At 40.1% G+C, this 25,005-nt stretch overlaps 1 protein-coding gene across 2 annotated transcripts in view; it reads right to left on the minus strand.

The window, feature by feature from the left end:
• The window catches only part of Klf7 (Kruppel like factor 7), an 89,221-nt gene that overhangs the window by 44,728 nt on the left and 19,488 nt on the right, over positions 1-25,005 (minus strand). The window contains exon 3 of one of the 2 annotated variants that reach the window (XM_015481309.2): positions 2,448-3,078. In XM_015481309.2, coding sequence (XP_015336795.1) covers positions 2,448-3,078 — 631 coding nt within the window. The remainder of the gene's footprint in view (positions 1-2,447; positions 3,079-25,005) is intronic. The other variant, XM_048808408.1, reaches the window with a different exon arrangement.

Raw genomic sequence — 25,005 nt, forward strand, 5'->3', positions numbered from 1 at the left:
AATTCCAGTAGCAAAACAATTTTGGAGTTTTGGATTAGCGATACTCGATCTGTATTTAACGCTGGCTAACTGGTTCATTTCTCGTTTACATAAAGCTGGTTTTCACTCAATTATCACTATTCAGTGTCAAGAACAATACTAATAACTATAATCAGCAATAACAGTAATGAGTTTTTACTATCTGCCAAGTAATTTGCTAATTTAATCTTCAAAACAATCTCTGAGGTAGATGGAATTGGCACTATTTTACAGAAGAAGAAACAGAGAAGATAAATAATTTATACAGAAAACAAGCCCAAGTCTACCTAACCACAAATCCCTGCTCTAGCTCTGCTGCCATGCTACTTTTCTAATAATGTTTACTGCCTCCTTCAGGGCATTGCCCATAGGGAGGAGCACTGCAATCCACCACAAGGCAATGGCTGCAGGTGCTGGGTAGCATAATCAGCTCCACCTTGGTAATCACACTGAGTAGACAATATTCCAAAAACAACATGCCAAATAATGCATCAATCATCACATCTTCCATCATCTCTGCTGGGAAGAGGGGATAGAAAGAAGAAAATGCTGCAGATTTCCCCAAAGAATGTCTGCTTCACCAGAGTGGTCCAGCTTCCATACAAGGCAGGATGTAGCCTTAGTGTTAATAATTCTGAAAGGTGTCCATAATTATGAACTCTATAACCCCTACAAACGTCAACATTCTTGGTTCATGGTGCTTCCTCTGGCTTCCTGGAGTGGGGGCAGGAGATTAATCATGCATTGAAATCAGGGAGCACTGCAATGTCTTGTCTACTTACTGACTTTAGAGAGAAAGGAATATAAATAAAAATTACTTTCAGGACAAAATCAGAGAAGGAAAAAAACTAACAATATGAGGAAGCACTAGGCTTTACATATAAATTCTGCAGCAAAACCATGAATGGAACCCTACACCTGATCCATAGGACTAAAAAATTATGTTAGGGGATTATCCCATGAACCAAGGAAGAGCCACATGGGAAATTAAGTTTAGAATTAGAGGACATGCCTGTCTTGTATATAAGGAAGCAATGTCTGGTCTCACTATCTCACAGGAGTGACTTTGAGTTTCAGCACTTTTATCCAGTCATATTTATGCATTCCTACTTGAGGAAAAGTTCTTTAGTACCACACAAAGACATTTCATGGACCATCGGAGCTGAAAGGGGCCTCAAGAGCCAGATTGTTTGACAGATGTAGAAAATGAGGCCCATAGAGATAAAGAAATGTACTTCAGGTCACAGAGCTAGTTAGTGGCAGTTAGAACTAGAATCCAGGGTGTTCTGATCTTCCAGCCAATCATCTTTATGATGCACACTTCCTTGGTGGCACAGTCCACAACCACACAGAATACCAGACACTTCTCCCACCTCAGCTGCGACCATCCACTTTTCTCTGAGAATGTTCTTATTCTTCCATTTATACCTTTGGGGATTTTCCCTATTCAGCTTGCAGTGTGCAAAAACTATGGAAAAGCCATACAAGTCATATGCTCTTAGTGACCCACTTAAAAACCACCAATCACAGTAATTGCTCCTAGTAGCACCCCAGTAGACCAAGAAGAGATGCTACCCACAAGCTACAATCTCGAAGTAGAGAACAAAGACCAGTTTAAGATATAGCCAATCTCGCCCTCTTTTGTGTGAACCCCGCTCTTCCAAATGATCCCATTGCTTGAAAGATCAATATGAATCCTTGGAATCACCACGGAAGTCCTATGTGAAACATACAGGCCCTCTCCCTCCCCCACCCGCCCTTACCACACACATAGCAATGTAATCACTTTAGCAACTTCTCAGTAACAAGCTCATTAAAAAGCAATTCTGCCATCTCTCCATAAAGCACGCGCCAGAGAACAATGCAAAAGAGGAGATGCCAATTAATTATAGAATGATCACATCTAATGAACTCTGAAACCCTCCTGCTGTTGGTGACTTTGATGAAAAATCAGGGATGCTGGGAAAAGAGTGAATAGGGACACCCTAACCACCTTGTTTAACTGTGGATGCTTCCTAGTGTACCTCCTTGGATTCTGGTGCTGATCAAACCTGCAAGCTACACTCAGAAAACAAAGACAAGTGTCAGCAAAGGGACCAGAGTCTGCACTATGTACGTCTTACGTGAGTCACGCTACCAGATCCCCTTCCATCAGCCTCAGAACTCTGAGTTTATGCTGTGGTTGGCATTGCCTCTGAAAGCAACTCTTAGCCAGCCAGTGATGAACCCAGGTCCTGCACTTGGGACATCTTGAGGTTTTAGGGTATAGAGTGAGTCATTCTGCTTCCCCACCCAGGGCCCTCCTGCCTTTGGGTCGCCTCCTAGTCAGCACAAAGGCCACTTCTTAGAACAAAGAGGAGCCCTTCCCACCTCAAGGCAAAAGCAGGGGAAAGAGGAAGAAACCACATGCGGCCAACTTGTACCACTACCTGTGTGAGTCCTCTGGTGGGCCTTTAGGTGGGAGCTTTTTGTATAAACTTTCCGGCACCCGTTAAACTGACAGCGGTGAACCCTCTTCTTGTTTTCGGGGCATGCTTCTGCCCCTACCCCTCCTTGTTCACTGTCGCTCTGTCCACTCTTAACTGCCCCAGCTGGTGCTACGGCGGCTGCTGCTGCTGCCACCCCTCCCACCTTTACTGAGCTCAGTGCAGCCTTCTTGGCCACCAGTTTCAACGTCACCGTGCCATCCACGGCTGAGAGAGTCTGTGAGGTTTTGACCAGATGGCGGCTGAGCTCAGGGGACGATGGGGGCGTTAATGAGGTCACTGCGTTGAGCTGGGCCTGGTTGACGGCTGTGTAGCTGTCTAGAGAAGAGCTGGTTGGCTGGAGGCTGAGGCAGGTCTCAGATAGCAACTTGTCCCGAGAGAGCAAAATGTCCACTGCAGAGCTCTTCTCGCAGATGGTGGCTTCCACTGGGAGCAGCAGGGGATCTAAGCGCCGGAAGCTCTCCTCAATGCACGGGGGAGGAGAAGCATGGAGGAAACAGTCCAAGTCCTCACCAAAGGTCTCCGAGATCCGCCTGGGCTCTGTCTGTAGGTAGCGTTCCAATTCAAGGCATGTCTGCAGAGAGGAAGGAGGGAGAGAGAGAAATCACCATCTGAGGCAAAGAACACCGGGAGGCCACTGTTGACAGGCAGAGGGGCAAGGAACAGAGAATGGTTACATGGCTGGTATTTGAAATGCTCTCACTGAAAGGTCTGACCCTGCTATTTACTCTCTGAATACTTCTGAAGGGTTCAGAAGGGTCCCATCATCATATGACTTCAATTACTGTGGCTGAAGGAGAACTAGAGTCCCTGAAGGACTATCTCACACCTTCAAGATCCCAGAGAACATCAAATGCCAAAATGATGATCTCCTGCCCCTCAATCCCATTCAGCAGGTAAGATGCTCCAGGTATCCCCAGGATTTCCCATGGAAGCAAGAAGCAAACAGAAACAGATAAGACTTCTCATAGTGTCACTTCCATTTTTTAAATAGATTTGATCAAGTCACAACAATAAATCTATTTTCCAACTTGTTCTAGAGAACAAAGCATGTCCACTCAAACTAAAATGTGACATTAATAGCAATTAACCAACAGCAAGACCTGGCTTAAGCACAGATTTTCCAACCAGGAAGAATGGATCTTGTTCTAAGGAGTGCTTAGCATAAAGCCTTTGAGGTATACAACAAAACCCCTGATGCTCACAGCAAGTCATTAAAAACACAATTTCTACACACTATGTGGCATCTACATACAATGGTTTAGCATCTCTGACTACATGATAATAATAACTTCAGATGCAGCTGTTGAGACCTGTTAAAGATAGGACCCTATATATCTCAACATAAAGTTTTTCTCCTGATAAAGAAATAGAGAAGAAAAACCAGAAGGTTTAGTTTCAACAAATCTTCATCTTTGGTGCCTATAAGTCTTTGTAAGATTATAGAAGCACTTTCATGGCAAAAGTAGATACTTAAGAAGTCTGTGTTCAATTGCTCTCCTCCCTTAGAAACTCTACTTCTCTGGACTATAGTATGAAACTATATTGCTACCTTGCACTATTGGCCCAATTTTCTCCATCTTCTGGGCTTCTGATGGCACATTTTAATGTGACTGGATCCCAACTGAATACCTACGTGAAGCTTCTATGTTTTCAACCAGAGTTCTGATTCTAGGCTTTTATTCTGCTATGCATGTATTTTAATGATATACCTAGTCGTGTTGTATCTGTCAAGGATTTTATTTTGGTGACATTTCAAAAGATTGGGTTTTAATCAGGCTTCTAGAAAAACTCTGTATGACTGAATAAGAAAACCAGATTCTTAACTATGAATCAGCTTTGGGCTTCACAGTTGATTTTTAATGATATGAACTAATGAATGGTTCTAATCTTCATTCAACACATGTCACAAGTGTTCATTCAACTACTGTGCCCACAGCAAGATGCAGGGCTTTGTATGTGACAGAATGATTAAACATGGGAATAGATCCATGTAATATACATGTAGGTACAGAATGAACAATCACAAGCTAGAGAGGATATGAATTTACAAAGCAAAGTGACCCCAAATAAATATTGTACTATAAAGTGAACTGGTCAGGGGATGAGTGGGTAATGAATTCTCTAATATGGAGGTATCCATCAAGGAAAGCTTAATGAAAAAGTAAGATTTGATTGTTTTACTTTTTGATTAAATGGTAGCTCTGGCTCAGTAGCTTCTCAGCACTTTATATTAGAAACCAACACTCCAATGTTAGCACCTTCTCAGATCTAGAAATTTGCATTATCCTCCTCACTTGCTCCTTTTCCAGAAACTCCATGTCTCCAAATTTTTCCTCTTCCCTTTTGTACCTTATTGCCAGAAATTATCATTTACTTCTCTGAAATATTGAAACCCCCAGTCTTAGCTTCAGTCAGTTCATATCTGGATTATAGAAGCCTACTCCTGAAACCTCTCTTAATCTTTTCTTCCTGTTTTAAAAATGCTGCCAATCAAGCTCAGTATTTGGCACCCAACAGATACATGGTATCTGCCAAAGACACAATCAACCATGTGCTATTACTTTGGTCATTCTACCTCCTCTACTCTTCAAAACCCATCTTCTGACACCCAAGCCTTGTACCCACCTTATCCTTGGCACTGTTCCATGTTCTCAAATATTGGGAAAATATCTGTACAGTTTCCCTACTTTCTTCTTCTTCTGAGTGTGTATCTGTCATCAAAATCTGACTGTTTCTGTTGACTTTCAAGTGCCTTCAGGTAGATGCTTTCATACTATGCTCATTATTTTACAGTTATTTTCAGTAGGGGAATCCATTATTATTAGGGACCGAGTAAAACAAAACAAAAAAAAAACATGTTGTTTAACTTCCAGATATTTTGGAATTTTCTAGATATATTTTTATTATTGATTTATATTTTGATTTATTTTTGCTCAAATAACATACTTTATAGGATATCAATCCTTTCAAATTTATTGAGGTTTACATTATGGCCCAGAGTATGGTCCATCTTGCTGAGGCTGGAGGTCTTGGAAATGAGCACTAATGTGGGTCTTTTGAGAACATAATCATAATGCTTCTTGAGTTTTGCCTAAAGAGAAGAACCAGGTCTTTAAGACATGGATATGTTCCAAGTTAAAAAAAAAAAAAAATCAGCTGAATCATGGGTTATAGGATGTCCTTGAGGTTACAGGACGGTCCCTGCCTCCCACACAAGGACTAATTCATACACCCAGTTGCTACTGTCTATGGATAGAGCTTTTGTGTGCCCTGTCCATTTACACGCTTTCTAGCTCAAAGATTTGAAAGTCACCAAGGAAATGATTGATGTGGGCTCATCTTTCTTCATAGTCAGAGTTCTGAGAAATTGAGATATTCTAAACACATTTATGCTCTATTCTGGGAGCATTAAAAAATAACCTTCCCAATATTCCCTGGTTTGCATCCCAGGAGCACATGAGTCATACTTATGATCTAAACATGGGGAGACCTTATTCACTAAAATCTGGACCACTTCAGAGAGGCTACCACTTGCAATTTGGACATAGGACTTTCTTGTTCTATCTAAGACTTAGAGAAGCATCAGTACCCATCAGGAAGTGCTAGGTATCCCTGTGAAATCATTACAGAATGATTTTGTTTTGAGAAATCTACTTTTTTACAATATGTTCTAGAGATGAAGCTTAGATAGAAAAGAGCTCGTCACCTGGAATGTAGAAGTTAAAATATTTTCTCATCAAGAGTGAGGAGAGTAAAATGCTAAAGATGAGGAGAATTTTAAGATGAAATCTTTCTAACCCAAACACAACATTTATTTCCAATCATATTTGTAAATAATTAGGAAAACTTACTTAATCAATGCTCATGATGTTTATCTGCAATTTATGGTATCAGTATTTACTGGATTTTAATACACATACACAAACATGAAACAGACACAAAAATTATGTAAGGGCAAACTGATGCTATATCAACAGAGCATATATAGGAATAAATGTGTACATACATCGACAAATTATTCGTACACATATTTCCTAACTCCACCCACTGAGGAGCCTACAAGCAAAGACAATGCTGTAGTAATGAGCAGAAAGAACTTGGTTTCTAGAATCATTATCCAGTAAGGGAAAGCAGGGCTCCTTGGAGAAACAGTCATTTCAAGGACTGGGACAAAGAACCTGTAGGATAAGCCTAGAACAGCTTGTGGAACCAGAAGAGATGGAAATGCTTGTAAAGTAAGAGAAGTGCAGCAAAACACTGAGGAACCACTTAAAGAAAGCTCTCAATGGCCAAACATCAAACAATTTAAGCAGCAACAACAACAACAACAACAACAAAAAAATGGAAGTGATAATAATGGATTATAACCCACAGAATAAAATAAAACCCCATGCTGATATAAATAAATAAGCAAACAGGAAGTCAACTCTTCCTTATAGTAAAATTACAATGAATAAAAATAGAACGTTTGATGGAAATAAAAAAAAAATCACCATGAGGCAAACACAAAATTAATAATGATAGCAAGTAGGAACCACCAATTAATGCTAAAATCAATATGAAAATCAAAGTATGATGAGAAACAAGATAAAGGCCTACTCTCAAGTTATCCTCCAGCAAGATTTTTATTAATTACAAAGACAAAAATAATGACTTGGCAGTGGAGAAACCTGGCTATCACCACCTTCATCATGTGATCAAAGTGAGCAGCACCAGTAATAAGTCATACTGATAACATGCACAGCTAATAGGGCGTGCTGAAATATTCTGTGATATTCTGTGATAGTCCTGCCCCCAAATGCAGGAACTCTTGTCTTATCCTGAGAAAGCATCAGTCAAATCCAAACTGAAGACCATTCTACTAAATAATTAAGCAGTATTTGCAAGTATCAAGGTCAAAAAAAAAAAAAAAAAAAAAAGCAAGACTGAGAAGCTGTTGCACACTAGAGAAGAGGAGATTTTTAAAAAAGTGACAACTATACACCATGGATCCTGGTCTGAATCCTGGATCTAGAGTAAAAGGACATTGGTAGAAAAATAATATAACTCGAATGAAGTGTACACATTAGTAAATGGCATTGTATCAAAGATAATTTCCTGATAATGATAATTAGACTATGATTACATAGATGTGGACAGAAAGCAAACAAAGTAGGATATTATAAATTTGGATCTAGAATTCCAATGTCTGTGGGTACACAGGAGCAGAGTCACTCTGTTCTGATGGTGCACTAACCAGCAAACTCCAACTCTGAGTCAGCAGATATGTTTAGTGATATAAATTATGCCTGTTTCTGGTACCACATCTTGGAGATGTGAGTTTTCCCTAGGCCTGACCTAACAATACAACTTAAGGGCCTGAGTCATTGGATATCACCCCACCACCAACACCACAACACACACACAAAAAAAGACCCATTACAGTCAGCACTGGGTAAGAATGCTCCCAAGTGCAAAGTGATTTTCTCATGTATTTATGAGTCACAAATGTGCTTTGTGAAAACTCTAATATCTCAACTTTGAAATGCGTGGCTTCATCTTCTCCTAGGCTCCTAATAAATATCACCTGTAATTGGTTTTGAAACGATCACCTGAAAGCTCTATTAATACATTCTTCATGGCCTTTTTACTTGTTGAAACATGCTTGTTAAAAGTAATAATCCAAGACCTAGATTAAAAAAAAAAGGAATCAAAATTATGACTGCCATACCTTCTACTACTCCCTCTGAAAGTACTTCTACTACTTTCCTCTTGAAAGAATAGGATAATTCATGTCTTACAGCACATATTTAGTTTATGAAAATCTCCCTGCTACCAGCAAGAAGTTGTTACTTTTATGGGTTCAAGAAAAATATAAGACATTTTTTCAACTATGGGCATGATGTCAAAGTTATCAAAAGACTTTTATTCAACCTGTCTTTGGCTCATCAGAAATTACATGAAACTTGCCATTCAAGACTGTAGATATCTCCTGTCACTTTACCACCTCCCCATGACACTTCCCTAAAGGACTTTGACATCTATTTTTCCTGTTTACTTTCCCTCCTTCTTATTATTTGAAACATTTCACCTTCCTTCCCACTAATCATCCTTTTGTTCAAAGTTCAACATGTAGCAGCTCCTAGATGGTCTCTTCCATATAGACCGTGGAAGCCTGGTCTGGAAATAACAGTGTAAAGAAAATGTGCTGACTGCCAAATATTGAAAGATGACCCTTTTCAATGGACAATAAAACAGTTATCTCCAAACATATCTAAGAGTCCACAGCTTGGTGGGATGTCTGGTTATGACCTTAAAAGCAATGAGTGTAAACTCTAGTTGAATATCCTCAATGCCAGTCCTTTCTAAAGTGTTTAGGACATTAAAAATTCTGATTTTTAATTCTTTTAATATGAACACAAGACAAAACCATTGATGCAATACTTTTGCCACCACTCAACAATTATGCTGTAATAATTGGATTAATTGGATCCAATTGAATTCATTGGATCCACGAATACTCAAAGTTGGTAAGTCAAAAACAAAAAAAAAAAAAAAGAAATTGCATTCTGCTAATGAGTTTTGTTGTTGTTGTTATTATTATTGTTTTTTGTTTTTTGGAATGAGACAACATCAAAGAAATAAAAGTCCATCTTTTAATTATCAACTACACTTATGTTGCTAACCAATTATCAGTCATTCATGGTCTCTTTAGCTAGTTGCCCTTAATCTCAGTCATTCTACCTATCTTACCAAAAAAAGGCAAGAGTTAAAAGCACAAAAGATAAAACAAACTTGGGAAAGTATATAGATGCAAAATCATGGGAAAATGGCAACTTTCCACTTCTTAGAAACTTGAACAGTCAGGTTTCTTCTGAAATCAGACTGACCTCATGATGATCATGATGATGTTGTTGATGGTGATGCTACCGCTGATGCTTTTCCTGGGCAAAGAAGGGGTGAACTTTGGTTCCAAGCAAGAATGCTCACCCAGGTAATTACACACATAGGCCAACTACACTTGGCTGCCCTTGGGAGCCTCTTTCTGACATTTATTATGTGTGGTTTTTGTCACGTGCTTTTAACCATGGTGCCATAATCCCCAAAGAGTCTGAAATACAGAAGAGGAAAGGAACCCCTTGCTTGCTCCTGGAAAGGGCCCAAAGCTCAGTGACTTTTTTGCACTTTGAAATCTTCACACACATCCCAGAATGGAAATTCAGAGAGACACAAGACCAGTTACTAACAGGAGAAAAATCTGGCTTTCTTTTTTCAAGTCATCTTCTAAAATACGCCTTGTTTTCTAACATTACAGATGTGCTTACACTTCACACTTTTTAGCCAAAAAGGCATTTTCCTCTGACTCCTAAAAAACTGTAGGATTGCAAAGAGTGATATTGATGGGAACTTTGCGGCTTTCCCCCTTCAAAGAATGAGATGATGTAATGATTCTGACATATTCTCGTCTTTTAAAATTAGGTCAGAGTTGAAAGATGGGGAAAGGAAGTGGGAAAGCACAGCCAGAGAGATCTGGTGCCATTTTTCTCAGGGGGTGGAAGAGGGGAAAGAAGCACCATGATTAATAAACTCGGCATGCCCGTGGGAGAATCTCAGCTGTCAAGCACTTGAAACTTGCTTGGATGGTGACATTGAACCTACTTCAGAAAGGATACATGAACCAGTGACAAGAATGGACCTCCTAAGACCTAAAAACTGAGTCCTAAGATGATTTTAAGCAAATGTTCACTCTTTCTTGTTTTTGATCCCAGACAACGTTAGGGTAGAAGATTAAGGAAGAATGAATTTTGTCCAGAAAATGTAGGTAAGCAGGTAAGCAAGTATACAGTGTAAGTGAAAATCTCTTACTGTGGTTTTTTTTTTTTTTTGCTATTAGATTAACACACATACATGCGCGCGCGCACACACACATACACACAATAGCACACACCAGAGGTACAATAGTATTATACATTACTGTCAGAACTGCTGAACTCCACAAAATAACCACAGTATTACATCCAATGTAATTTCCCATTCCTTTTGACTGTTTCTCACATCAACTGGTTGCTGGAGCTAAAACCAAATTAAACATTTCCCTCTAGTAATTTGTAAATTCTGAAAGACAATGCTGTGAAAATTAATTTATTTCTAAACAAACATGAAAGTTGGGAAATTTCTATCGAAACCTCTTCAGTGTTTCTCCTCCCCAAATTATTTCCAACATACAAAGAAAATATTTGTTTGTATATTTTTCCTTGGGGAGGCCAGGGAGGAAGGAGACAAGATTAAAGGCCTGGGGAGAGGATGATGTCTTTGAAATTACTTTCCCTAGGCACATGATGCAAAGCAGCCTCAAATATTCCTTTCATCTTCCAAGGATTCCTCAGTTGCAATGCATAAAAGAAATCCCCTAAACAACACAAATCCAAATTAAATGTTAAAGTAAGCCTTAAAGTCACGCAACCCCAGGCAGAGCTGGGAGCTGTGGCCTAGGTCTTTGCTCTCTGAGGAAGATACTGGGATCCCTTGCATCTCCAACAACTTAGAACTGCCTTTTCCCCCATTTAGAACGTCCATGATCCTCAAAATGAATGGTGTCACTGATGGGCCATCCTACCTTGGTTCTGTGTTGTCTGTCCAGATGTTACCTCTCAGAACATATCAACTTGAAGTCTATTGGTCCAGCCTCCACCCACAACTTCAGTTCAGTCTTAAGATGTGTTGCTCACTGTTCCTTGGACACTAGACTATAAATTCTAACTTCCAACTGGTCAAGAGACGCCACAGTTTGTGCACAGCTGAAAATGTTCAAGTCTACTAAACTCTTATTTCCCAATCAAGCTGCTATTTAGGTTGCCACACACAGGTGGAATCCCATTTGCTACTTGGTGGCTTTGAAAGCAAGTTTCAGTAAATGTCCCTGTATTAGTCATTACATTTCCATAGACACAATAAGATTTGTGCCTTTCGAGTCAATAAAAAATTACTCTATGTATACTATGAGTAAGAGCAAAGGGCTAGATATGGACTAAAGGAGAAACTTACAAAAAAAAAAATGCAGAAGAGATAGTCCTAAAGGAAAACTCTACCAGGGCCCATGACAAAGCCAACCAGGTCCTGTAGGGAAGAAGGACACTCTATCCAGCTCCTCATGAGAGCCCAAGGATTTGGGGAGGCCACTCTTCTGAAGAGTGATGGCTTCCAAAGAAGAACAATAGGTCTGACGGGTTTTCAGCTTCACCATTAATTTTCCATAAAGAGCAGTTTTCTTGACGAGCGCTTGTGTCAGGCAGGGCCTGATGCTTCAGAAACCTGTAATTATTCTTGGCTCCCCACCCCCCACAGCCTCTGCACCTGTGTCAGTTCAAGCACCAGCTGGCCATGTCTTGCCTCCTGCCTCTTGAGGGGAAAGGGGGGGAGCCATCATTGAAAACCCAAACTCACATTACTCGCCTCTTCTTCCAAAATGCAAAAACAAAACAAAAATTTTAAACTCACCACTCTTATCCCTTCCCCCAACGGGTCTTGCCAAAGGAAACAAATAAACATTAATTGGCTAGAGAGTCCTCATTCAAACCAAAATTACTGAAAAACACAGTTACAGGGAAAGGTCTGACAAGGGGTTATTAATCCTGTTTTACAGCCCACTCTTCCACCCCCCTACCCATTCCTATTAACTTTGCGTGCACACGTACACACACACACACACACACACACACACACACACCCTCCTCAAACTCCCTGGGCCCCTTTACTCTCAGTGGCCAAGATGGGAACATGCCGAACCAATTACATCATCTCCCCTTCCTCTCCCAAATCACTTGCACAGGCTGACTCAGGCTACTGGGATTTTTTTTTTTTTTCTTTTAAGCAAATTCATTTCATTGACTCCCTCCTGGAACATTGTTATGTCCTTCTCAGTTGGGTTAATTAAATATACCTTTCCCTCACTCCCCATAAAAAAATACATTTATATACAATTACTTCTTTGACTCAAAACACATTGCACATGTGTACAGTGTTCTCTCTCTCTCTCTCTCTCTCTCTCTCTCTCTCCCCCTTTCACTCACGGCTTGAATTTCTCAAGAACAACAGGTTCAAAGCCCACTGGGGCCTTCAGTGGCAGATGTAATTTAGTGGCTGGTGATCACAGAGGATACTTGCAAAACTGAGAGCTTTCAGGAACCTCCAGTGTAGAATGTCAAAGACAATGTAGGCGCGCTAAGGGGAATGCTTGTTCTACTCAGACCACAGAAAATGGCAGCCAAAAACAATGACACTAAGCCCTATGCTACCTCTCCTGCCTGGATGACTGTACTTTTACTTAACTTGAAATACTTGAGATACTTCCCAAATATTTAAGGTGGCTGCATGGCTGAGACATTGCACTGCTCACCCCAACTAAGCAAAGAGACTGTCCCTGTGTAGATGGACAGGCAGAAGAGTGGGGGATGAAGAGCATCACACCTAGAGCCAGACTTCCAGGGCCCAAAGTCAGATCATAGCACTTACTAACACAACTGCTATGGAGGAAGTTACTTCACCCTTCTCTTTCTCAGTTTCCTCATCTGTAAAATGGGGTAATAGCACTACCTACCACCCAGGAGGGTTGGGAAAGATTAATCAACAGAGATAGGTCAAGTATTTAGAACAGGGCTTGGCACACGCACTATGTAGGGTGTAGCCATTATGTAACCAGTGCTATTTCCATTACAATTCCCACAGACAATAAAGAAATGTATCAAGGACATGGGAATGGAAAATCAAAAATATCAAATAATTTCAAAGTAAAGTAAACCAGTTAAATATAAAAACTTAAGTAAGCAGAGGACTCTGAGTTGGGAAGATCAGCCTAACAAGCTGAGTGAACTGAGTCTCTGAGGGCTCAGTTTTGTTATCTACCAGGGGAGTGTGCTGAACTTCTAAAGGACCTACTAGTATGGAATGCTATGGTGCCTTGAAATAGCAACAGAGTGTAAAGATTAGAAAGTGAGACAGGTTCATGCAGAACAGGTTCAGAGGAATTGACACAAGGCTCTGCTGTCAATCCAGGGGGGGGAAGGAATTTTGGAAAAACTAGGAGAAGATGGGTCTCAGACCCTCCTGTGAACTAAGACCTCAGGGGCTCTATTATAATAATTCAAGTTTGCAGAATGCTTGAAACTTTATTAGCCTCACCAACACTTAAAATGAGATTTCACCAAAATGTGGGCTCCTCAAATGAGTGGCAGGCCTCAGGCATTGAATGAATGAATGAATGAATGAACTCTCCCTCCAATTGAAAAGTCCACGGTGATTACAATCATGGGTAGGTGGGATCCAAGAGTAGGATGAATGCCAAGAATTCTTCCTTCTTCTCCAAAAGAACATCAGGAACAATGTGTATGTGTTTATTACTAGTATTTCTCATGCAACACATCAGTATTTTTAAGCTTTATCTACAAGTGTTAGTTACTTGTCTTTCATTTGAAAAACATTTTTATATGTTTGGTCTGGGATGGACCCAGTATTCTAAACTAGGAGGCAACTTTAATTTCATGGTATAGCACTGTAAGTATGTACCTGTGTAGAGATAAAAGCCATTCCCTTGCCCCCAAAGAATGTCCCTGTCCCTCTGCCACTTCCTCTTTTCTCCTCTGGTCCCCAGAAAACACCAGGAAGAGATGCAAAAGACACAAGCGGACAAAATCCTGTTTTCAACTCTCACTTTTTATTGGTGAAAAGAACCCCAGCCTAGGAATCAGACTCAGTGCCTCCTTTTCCCACACTACCCAGAACATTCCATTAAACAGCAGAAAGTTCACCTCAGTCTCTGCAAAATGAGTGCACCACACTCTCCAAGACCTCTTCCTGCTCTGACTGCTTGCTGATAATCTGTCCATGGCCTACAACTGCTTTTCCAACCAGCCCTTGCCTCCCTTGGCCTTACCTTCCTCCACCCCCACCCTTCTCCCTGCACTCCTCGCACAGACACTCCACGTTCATACCTCTCTAAGAGTTCTAGTACCTGCCTTTCTGCATCCAAGAATGTGGGCTTCCCAGGTCACCTGCTTCCTTTAATGCCTCAACTTCATTGCCATGATAATGCTTCTTTGACTCAACTGAACAAATAAGCCCAAACACCCTATTCATTCTCCATCATTCTGCCTTGTTTTATTTGCTTTTTAATGCTTACCAAGTCCCGGAAAGATCTCAATCATTTGTTTGCATGTTTATTTTATTGTCTTTTCCTACTAGAATGAAAGTTCTAGGAGAATAAGGACTTAGTCTCATGTGCCAATGAAGCCCCAGCACTCTGCACAGTGCCTGGAAAAAGCAACCAAAACATACCAGTTGAATGAATAAATGAATAATGGAAGCCATTAGTTAATATGGAAATTCCAAGTAACACTTGAGCCAGTTTCTCCAGCCCAGAAATCTATCCTAAAATTCCTGCCTTTTTAGGTTAAAAGGCTCCATCGTCATTTCTCCACGGTTTAAGTTCTAATCCTAAAATGTCACTCACTCTTCACACTCATCAAACAGAGTGAGAGGGAGCCTCTTCTCAAGACAAAGAGGTCTGTCCCAGGTGTTCACACCCGCTGTTTCAGACAGATGCAAACACCTGCCCATTTCTTCCCAGCAGTCCGTATTGCATCATGTGCTCTGAGTGTCGCAAGGATGAACAAAACCCGCCCTTCTCCGCACCTCCATGACAGGTGCTTATTAACTGGTGTCCTGAGGGAATAAAATAAAGATCCAGGCTTAACCTATATCATTTATATCATTTGTTCTCATTTCCATCACCTAAAAGGATCTACCCAAGAAAGGCTCCTCTGGCCACACATCTCTGAAGCACTTGAGACTCATAGCAATTTGGTCCCCATCACTATCAGCCACACATCCATCAGCCCTTAAATAAATGGTCCTTAAGTGCAAAGGTCTTTTCAAATCTAGCAGTCTTCAAGGACTCGTGTTTTCTCTCATCCTAAATGGTGCCACACTCCATGAACACCAGGTGAGGTCCTTCGAAATTCTTATTTTGGCCAATTCTGATGTCTTCCCCATAAATTCCCAAACACTGAAGCATTTCTTTCCCCTCCATTCCCTTTAAGAATTTTACATAAAAAGATATCTCTACTGAGAGGTGCTATTTATTTCAGGATCATTATTTCACAGATACAGAACTCTCTGACACTGGAAGTGAGCCAAAATCCAATTAAGAGGGTATGGCGTTTGAACCAGGCAAGAGCCGAGGGTGAAAATATTGGATAGAAGCTGTTCAGGATTCCTATGAATGTGTGTGTACGTGTGTTTCCACGCACGCCCCTGACAATGAAATGTATATTCTTTTTACTGTATTTCAGATGCCTTTCTCTAAGCCTGTCATTGTTTCCAGAGTCACAAAGCTGTTCCTTTTCCTATTCATTACGTTAGGCAATGGGAATCTTTCATGGGTTGACTGGGAAAAGATGAAGGAGAAAGGAAGAGATGGTTTTCCATCATGTAAGGAAAAGTAAATATTGCTCTTGGCCCATTTCTGAACCACATGACAATGTTGCTGATTTCCAATTAACAATTCCACCCAACTTGACAGGGAAGAATCTAGTGCTGAGACTCTGAAGTTGGGATTCCAGTCACTCTGATACCTCACTTAACCTTAGGTGGCTCGACTGATATCAGATGACATGCACTCTCAAGCGCACCAGGCTCATTGAAGAAGAGACACTAATTTGAATCATCGCTGCCATCCCCTCTCCCCTTTGTTCCTGTCTGAACCAATTTCCATACAGTTTCAAAGAAATCATCAGCCCATGCAAAGGGGAAATCCCAATGGAACAAGAACTACATTAGCAGCATGAGGGGGGAAATCTAATTTCCAATCCAGTTGCTTTGTTGTTTCAACCTCCAAGGAAGGTTGCTACATATGCACAACACAAATTAAGTTTTAAAACATCACCATGATTTAAAATTAATAATAATAATTTTAAAAAACTCTCCTGGGAAAAAGGTGGTTCTTGGTACCAATCTCCTCATACAAGAAAGGTCATGTCCCCCACACACAAGGAACTTGTGTGTGGTGTGGGTCTTGAGGTCTCAATCATCTAAACCAATAAAATTTTTAAAACCAGTATATATTTATTGAAATCTATAGTTTATAGTGAATTGATTCTTAATCTAAAGCTGATACACATTAAGAAATCTGAAATTACCTTGTAGACAAAGCTCATAGAAATATATTTTAATGGTCCAAATTAAAGATTCCTTTTTGGCATGACAAGATATGCCAGTGTGATTTTCTAGTGCCCTACTTACTGGAAAAAATCTTGTGGCAAGACACCAGTGTGACTACATCATTAATTAACCTGAATCACATACCGGAACATTGCTGCTAATAAAACTCCCCTATAAAGAAAACATGTTTTCTCTACTGAGAATCCTGGAATGTGGGCCCCAACAGAGCTATTGACTTAATTAAGGAGTTATTTTGATGTTTGTGTCTATGTCTGTGATTGCTACGAAGTTTGGTCATATTTGGCTTGATCTTTAATAACTTTTCCTTGCATGTGCTTTTTTGGAAAGAGAAAAAGAAAATGGCATCCATGCTATCAGGATTTGCTAACAACTATGTGAATGAAAGGATCACTTTTGTTAAGGCAGGAGATGCTTTATCTGCAGAGTTCTTAAAAGCACAGTGAGCTTTCAACCCACGATTTACTGAATCAGAGATCTATGGAAACCTTCCATTTTCTCTAGAAAACAGGCTGACAGAAAGAGAACAAAGTCATAACTGTAACACTCAGGTGAAATTGGGACTTTTCCAGTCTAACCCATATAAAATGACAGGCTTTTTTTTTTTAACAGAAAATTCTTTTGTGGAAAGCATCTAAAATGCTTGTCAATATTTGTCATGTAATCTCATCTAGGAGACCTAAGAGATCATACAGGCAGCAAAGACTAAAATTCCTGTCCTCTTTGTGGGGGAACACAGAGTAGTTAAGAAAATTGGGATTACCATAGTTATGCAGTCATATTACCAATATGACCAGAAACAAAACCAAAAATCTCTTTGCCACTAACAATTAGACTATTTTTCGGTCCAATGCTAAATCTTTCACCAAGTATCTCAAAACATTCTAGAAATTCAATAAATTATCATCCCTTTGAAATCTTACATCTTGATGAAGGTTTGGAATATTCCAAATTAGAAACAACAACAGATCCTAAACTTCAACTCATAAGCTTTTGGACTGTATTTCTCTGTGTCATTTCTTCTGATGGGACTGGGATGAGTGGGCTTGATTTTTATTATGAGATTTTTTAGTTTTCTGTGGTTATTCCATACTTTGGTGAAATTATTAACAGCAAATGGGAGTTCAGTCATCCCAATCTGTCAACATCAAGTATAACCTTTGAGGTAAAAAGAAATGGAACTAGCATCATTTTTTAAGATGTGAACCGAGAAACATAAATATAGCTTACTGAAGACCTTATTTTATTTACTTGGTCAATGCCAAATATCTAGAAACTAAAATTTATATACTATTTTAAAGCAGGGATTTAAATCTATTATTTAAAAAATTTATAAATACTTCCTAATTTTAATAAATACAAAAATAAATTTGATTAAATGAGATTCCACTTTTTCCATGTATTTTTCTCCAGAATAGTGGTTCTAGCTCATTTTCAGCACCAGTATCAATAACCTATCCCTTTTGTTCAAGAATCAAATAGAAAACACAGCTAGAAAAAAAGATATGTAAGAAATAGAAGCATCAAAAAGGGGAAAAGAAATGGGAGCAATGGAAAACAGATGAGCAGCAAGCAGTTCATTCCTGAATAAAAATCCCAGATGTGGATGCCAATATCTGTCTTTTATCAGTTAAGATATCTCTAACAAAGAGAGTCCATCAAAATTGAGAAGCAAGTCAGCTCAAGGGCAAAATTTACACGTGGCTCTGCTTCCTACCAGAAATTTAATTTTGAAGTGGCTTGTCTAATCATCTGGTAATAATAGATGGTAGGGAAAAGAAGATCATGATTTGGAAATATGTGGTGGTGGAAGGTTATCTATGTTAAAAATTAGGTAACAGCATATTTTTAGGAAGGGGTGGCTAAGCAGTCTTGAATATCAAAGTTCTCCAACTTTGGAACTTGTTATAAGCATGTAAAATCAAAGGCAAGGAGTGGTCATGCAAAGAACACAAACCAAAGTCGGAAGGACTTTTACCATCTCCTCTTTTGTCATTTACTATGTGCTCTTCCATGAATCAACTCCCTTTCTTCCTCGGTTTCTTCACCAAGAAACCAAAGAAGTTAATAAAATGGACTAGCTATGTACAATCTATCCCAATGCCATGGAAATCCTCTGAGTATGAGTATAATAAATTTCTCATGATCAAATCTTGCTTGTCTAGGGAAACTAAGCAAGAAGCAGATGGGATTCACTACTCTGAACCGTCTGCCATGTTTCGGGAGCACTATGTTTCCAAGGATCTCAATTACAGACTCTGGACTGCAGTTTCTGTCCTTTCTCCTAGGCAGAGTCCCAAGATGTGAGGCCACTTGGTTACCCCTAAAGTCTAGGGAAGATAGGGTTTTATATCGAAGGATGATTTCTTTTAGAAGCTAAGGCCCTCCTCAAATATATATAGGGGTCAGAAAAATAATAGACACTAGTGAAATAGTTAAGGACTATGATAGTAGGGAGGAGTGGGCATGTGGTAAACCAGACTGAATCAACCATCTAAAAGGAGGTTGCTACAAAGCTCAGCTCATTGGTATCAGGTGGGAGATGGAGTCCAAGGTTGGCAAGGAAAAAAAAATTAGAGAAGTAAAAGAATCCAGAGGGCTATATGAAATCTGAATTTTTTAAAATTTTGATAAATAGTATTAAAAGTTAGAGTGTGTGAGATCAGCAAGAGGTCCTCAGGGGCCAAATTGAGGCTTCTGTTCCAAATGAAAGGAGAGATCAAAGAGAAAACAGAGTCAGATCTTGGCAGTTCTCTGTGACCTATATTATGGCACAAGATAGCTGTAGAACTTTGTGCCTTAGAGTAGCTACCAGCTGGGGAAACTCTGGCCACTTCCCACAGAGGGTTCCTATGAAACTCATTACTTGAGGAGAAACAGGGCTGGAGGAAGTAATGAATTACCCCTCTGCTCAGCTACTCTTGCCCAGCACCACTCAGTTTGAATCCTTGCTCTCAAGAAGAATCAGACAAAAGAGTAAGAGATCTGTACCAGGAAATACCAAGGCGTCACTATGACAAATCCACAGAAGCCTTGAAGTTTTAAACTTCTTTTGGGTTAAGTCCCATGTTTGTCACAATCAGTAGTGCTCAATAAATTCCTCTTGTTTGATTATTCTTAAAATCTGGTTTAGGGGCCCCTTCTCATTGCCTGCTTATCAGTCCTGGATTGGTAGGTCTGTCCAATGACTAGGGAAGAACGCTCAGGATAAATGGGTTGCACCTGTTGAAACTCTGTCAGCCTTTCAGGGCAGGGATAGTATCTTTTACTGTTTTAAAATTAATTCAACAGTTATTCACTGAGCTTCCACTTTTACAAGACATTGTGCAAGAGCGTTCAGGAGATGTTAGGGCTTCATGCCTGCCTACAAGCTGCTCATGGAGTAGTAAGACTGAAGGTATACACACATATGGCACGTGTGTGACTAGGAACCAGGGCTACAGCAACACAGAGAAAGAACCGGTTCACTGAAGTTGCAGAGGTCAGTAAAGGCTGTGTGAAGATGTCCCGTTTGAGCTAGACCTTGAAAAGTGAGTGAGCTGTTGCCAAATGGAGAAAGGGACAATGACATTCCTGAGAGAGCAGACCACAAGAACAAGGGCAAAGAGGATCAAAAGTCCCACTGTGTGTTTGGGAAAGGGTGAGCAGTTTGCAGTACATGTTCTAGAACAGCAAGAAAGGCATCCCCAGGGACTGGAAAATGCCAAGTGTTTTTGGCTATCAATTGTATTGCTGGCCTGCTCCAGGCTCAGCTTCACCACAGCACTTACTAAAAACCATTGGTCATTTTTCTAGATCCTCAGTGATAATTCAGAGTAAGACTGAAGCACTCAGAAGACACTAGTGAGGCCCAATAGTCATTTAATGTAGCTGAGAAATATTCCTGAACTTAAGTGTTCCAAAAGTCATCTGAGGCATTTTTGTTCAGGCTTATCCCTCTAATGCAAAGTACACACCTAACAAACTATAAAAGGACAACAGTGACAAAAAATATTAAGAATAATTATAGGGGCTGGGGCTCAGCGGTAGAGCGCTTGCCTAGCATATGTGAGGCACTGGGTTCAATTCTCAGCTCCACATAAAAATAAATAAAGGTCCACCAACAACTAATAAAATACGTTTTTTTAAAAAAGAATAAATATAAATATTACCCCAGAAGATCTAGACTAAAAACAACCAAAACCTACTTAATCAAGCACAGAATTAAATTCAATGCTGATCTGCCTGGGAGCAGAGGCAGAAAGATCAACCATGAGTTAAGAAATCCTTATCATCAAATAAAAGGAATTTCAGTGAGGACCTCAGAGATTGTTGTGTGCACATAATGTTTAAAATAAAAGGAGACAGAGGAGGACAAGAAAACATGGGAGAGGAGAAGAAGAGGAAAAAGAGGGAATTATATGGTAAAAATAATAATCTCTCCCCCTATTTAAAAAAAAAAAAATGTTTAAAAGGTGAAATCTCCATTAGAAATGCTCAAAGGTTTTATGGGTGAGGAAACCAAAGGTTCAGGGCCTGAGTATGTTTTTTCTCTTTTGTAGCCTCTCTCTGTGGATGTTTTTCTGGCTTTCTAAGCAAAGAGGAAACCTCACCCATTCCTGTAGACACACAGGCCAGTGGCCCCTGGTAGCTCCTTGCAGCTTCTCCAGGGTGGCAGGGTGGTGTGTTTGGTGTGTCTATCTAGTTATGGTGCTGTTGTTGCTCCCACCTAGGTTCAATGGTGGTCAGTCTGTGAGGCTCCAAGGCAAGGCTCCCTCATTAAGGACAAAATGTGCAGGCACATTTGACCTTTGGAAATCCAGCCCCAGTCTGAAGCATCCAGATTGAAAAGGAAAGCTCCAGGGCTGGAGAGGGAGTGGGAGGAAGCACACTGCAAGCTCTGGCCCTTCCCCCATGCTCTCCCGTGACTGAGAGTCTCACAAAATCAATAGAGCAGCATTATTAACTCCGCAATATCATAAGAGAGGGCTTCGCTGGGCCGTGATAGGGAGAGAAGGTGGGGGATGGGAGCTTCATTAAAGTCCCAACTGGGGGTCAGGGGAGAGGGCTGCACAAGCTCAACAGAGGAGCCCAGTGTTGAAAGGCTCCCACGAAAATGAAAATCTTGCCCCTGCTCCAAGAGCTGTCACAGTGGAAAAAAGTACAGCTAGGCCAAGCAAAGTCTGGACAGCAAAGAGTTGTTGGTGTTGGTTTCCAATATGTCAGCAAGGGACAAGTCAAGCTGGGGATGACCTAAGACAAAAGTTTTAAATACATCACCTTCGTGTGACTGAAACACCTTCGTCTGGTGTCACAAATTTTAAAACATTCCACTTTCACTAATTTTTCACACTATTTTCTTGGACCATCCACAAATAAAAAATGAATGCTTTCCATTTTTTTCACCAGAACAAAATCCAGAACTATTGGTAAACCTGCATGGAGATGAAGCCAGCACCTCTATCCTTTAGTTCCTTTAGGTTTGTCTTCAGACTCTCTCCCAGCTGGGTCACTGCTCCATTCCTTGGTCGTTATAAACCAATCCAAATACCTTTATCTCCAGGTCAATGACACCAATAAATCTCACCAACAGACAGTGAGCAGGGACTCATTTGGTCTTTGCGTTCTTAGGAGGGTATAGGCTGGTCTCTCCTGCCACCATCCCTCACAGAGGGCTGGTAACTGTCTGTTACAAACTGCAAATTTATTGATATTAAAGGTAAACAAAGCAAGTTTCCAGATGCATCTTAATTCCCAAATCTTTCCTCCAATCTTGCAGATCAAGAAAATGTCTGATCTTTGTGAAGTCATGGTTGCCTTCTCTGATTCTGGCATTTGATTCTAGGTAGGTTAAACATCCCCTGTTGCAAATCAGACTTACATCACTTCAATCCATTTGCTGTTAAGAAAGCATCACTCTTCCCAAAGAGGATTTTATTTCTCTCTCTCTTTAGCCATGTACCAAGCCAGAATCAGACAAATGTACTTGCTCTATTTACTGATGTTATTCACATCTGTCAACAGGGGACTAGAGCAACTTGCTAATCAGTCCTAGAGCAGAACTTAAGGAATGGATTGCTTATCACATCTATATTTTAAAAACAAATTGCTGCCAGTGATGACCATAAAACAACCTTCTGCTTTTACATTTATGGATTTTGTTAGGAAGTGCTGTTCAGTAACTTATAATTAAGACTTTTTCTTATCTGAGGTGATTTAATATGTAACAGGGAAAGACCCATTAACTCATCCTTTTCTTTAGTTCCTTTATGTTTTCCCCCAATGCAATAAATAATATAAATCTACTAGAAAATATGATTAAAAAAAAAAAACTTTAAACAACACCACCATTATTCAGTGCTAATGATATACAATCTTCCCTTGGAATCTTGGGAGATTGGTTTTAGCAACCTCCTGCCACCTCAGACACCAAAATGTGCTCAAGTGTCTTATGTAAAATGGTATATTATTTGCACTTAACCTATGCTCATCCTCCCAAATACTTTAGATCATATCTAGATTATTTATAGTGCCTGTTATAATGTAGGTGCTATTTGCTATGTAAATAGTTGCTATGCCATATTGTTCAGCCAAAAAAAAAAAAAAAAAAAAGACTGTACATGTTCAGTACAGACATAATTTTTTACTGAGGATTTTTCATCCAGAGTTGGTAGAATCTGCAGATATAAAAGGCTAACTATACACACAAAAAATATATAAGTGTGGCAATGTCTTTGCTTAGTAAGATGAAAACTCCGGCTAGATACATAAGTTGGACATTATAAAGCCAAAGCCCTAGAGGAGACCTTGTAATGAATGAAATACAGATGTTTAAAAGCTATACACATTTTAAATGTTTGTTCCATTTTAGATTCTTTTTGAATAGTAACTGTAAACTTTGGGGAAAAGTTTTAGAAGAACATTTTGGGGAAGATAAGCAGGATAATTCCTCAACCTTGTGAGATGTGACTATGAAAGTCACTAAGGAATGTTCCTTCCTGGCAGTCTTCCTTATGTCCCACCGACAATTCACCCTCCCAGATTTCAGTATTTCTGGAGAGACTTATGGATTCTGAGCTCCATGAAAGCAGGGACACTGGTCCTCAGCACCTAGCAAGGGCTTACTTAGCACACAGAAAGCCCTCAAGAAATAGAGGGAAGAATGGAAAGAGGGAGAGAGGGAGGAATTAAATAATTAATAAAACTAATAAAATTAATTAGATAATGAATTAAACAGAAGTCACAGAAGAAAAATGAAGTACAGCTACAGACTAAGCACCCTCTACTTCCTTCTCAAGAATGCAAATGTTCATTGTGAATGTAATCACTCTAAGGACCTCATCCCTTCTTAGTGAATGAAGGACCCAGACCTAGCAACAGCCAGTTGAATTACTAGGAATTACTGTTCTGATGTAAGTGACAAAGAATAGGCAAGTGATAGGTGGACAACAAAGGACACAGCAGCTTCCACAGCCAGGGTGTTTTAGAGACGTGGGGTTCTTTTGCTCTCACATATCCACACTTGATTAATGCTACCCATCTATGTTCCTAATCCCTCCATTTCCGCTTCGAGGTGAGGACACACTTGCTCAATCAGTCCACTTTCCTGACAATTCTGTCATTTTCTGGCCCATGTTTCTCAAATACCAAGGGATAATATCCCCTTGACCCCTTCCCTAGGGTCAGACCAGTGTTGGGCCTCCTTATTGCCCCCGTCCCTTGCCCTTGCTTCACAGGACCCTCCCCTCCACCTCCTCTCCTCTCAATCTTCTTGGGGGAGGCCTTTCCCTTGTCCTGTGATTCCCTAAGAGACTTCCACTCCTACAAGCATGTGTCATTCCCCTGACATCTCCCAGACAGCTCTACCCTGCCCCTTTTCATGGAGGAGAGACATGGTGGTCCCACTAAAGCCTAGGTGGGACAGGGAGGACCTGGATTGTGCTGGGCAATATACACTTGCCCACTGCTGGCTCAGCCCGTGGCTACAAGGGGCTGGGGACCCAGTGAATACCAGGAGGCTGGACTGCTTTTGCCAACATGGTCTAAATTCAATAACAAAGCTGATATTTGACCTCCACCTGTCTGGTTCCTATGTCTGTTTTCTCAAATAGGCTAAGGTAGGGGAGAAAGGGAGTTCATTTATTATCCCCACTGAAAGAACAGCGATTGTACTATAATTATAGACAACTGTTAATGGTTCAAATTATTGATCCTCTCAAGAAGCTTGCTATTTTTTAAGCTAATAGATAAGTCTTTAAGTAAACATAAGCCTAAGAAAATATAAGTAGTCCATCATCCCATTATCTGG

This window comes from Marmota marmota, unplaced genomic scaffold (genome assembly GCF_001458135.2).
Source record: "Marmota marmota marmota unplaced genomic scaffold, marMar, whole genome shotgun sequence".
NCBI lineage: Eukaryota > Metazoa > Chordata > Mammalia > Rodentia > Sciuridae > Marmota > Marmota marmota.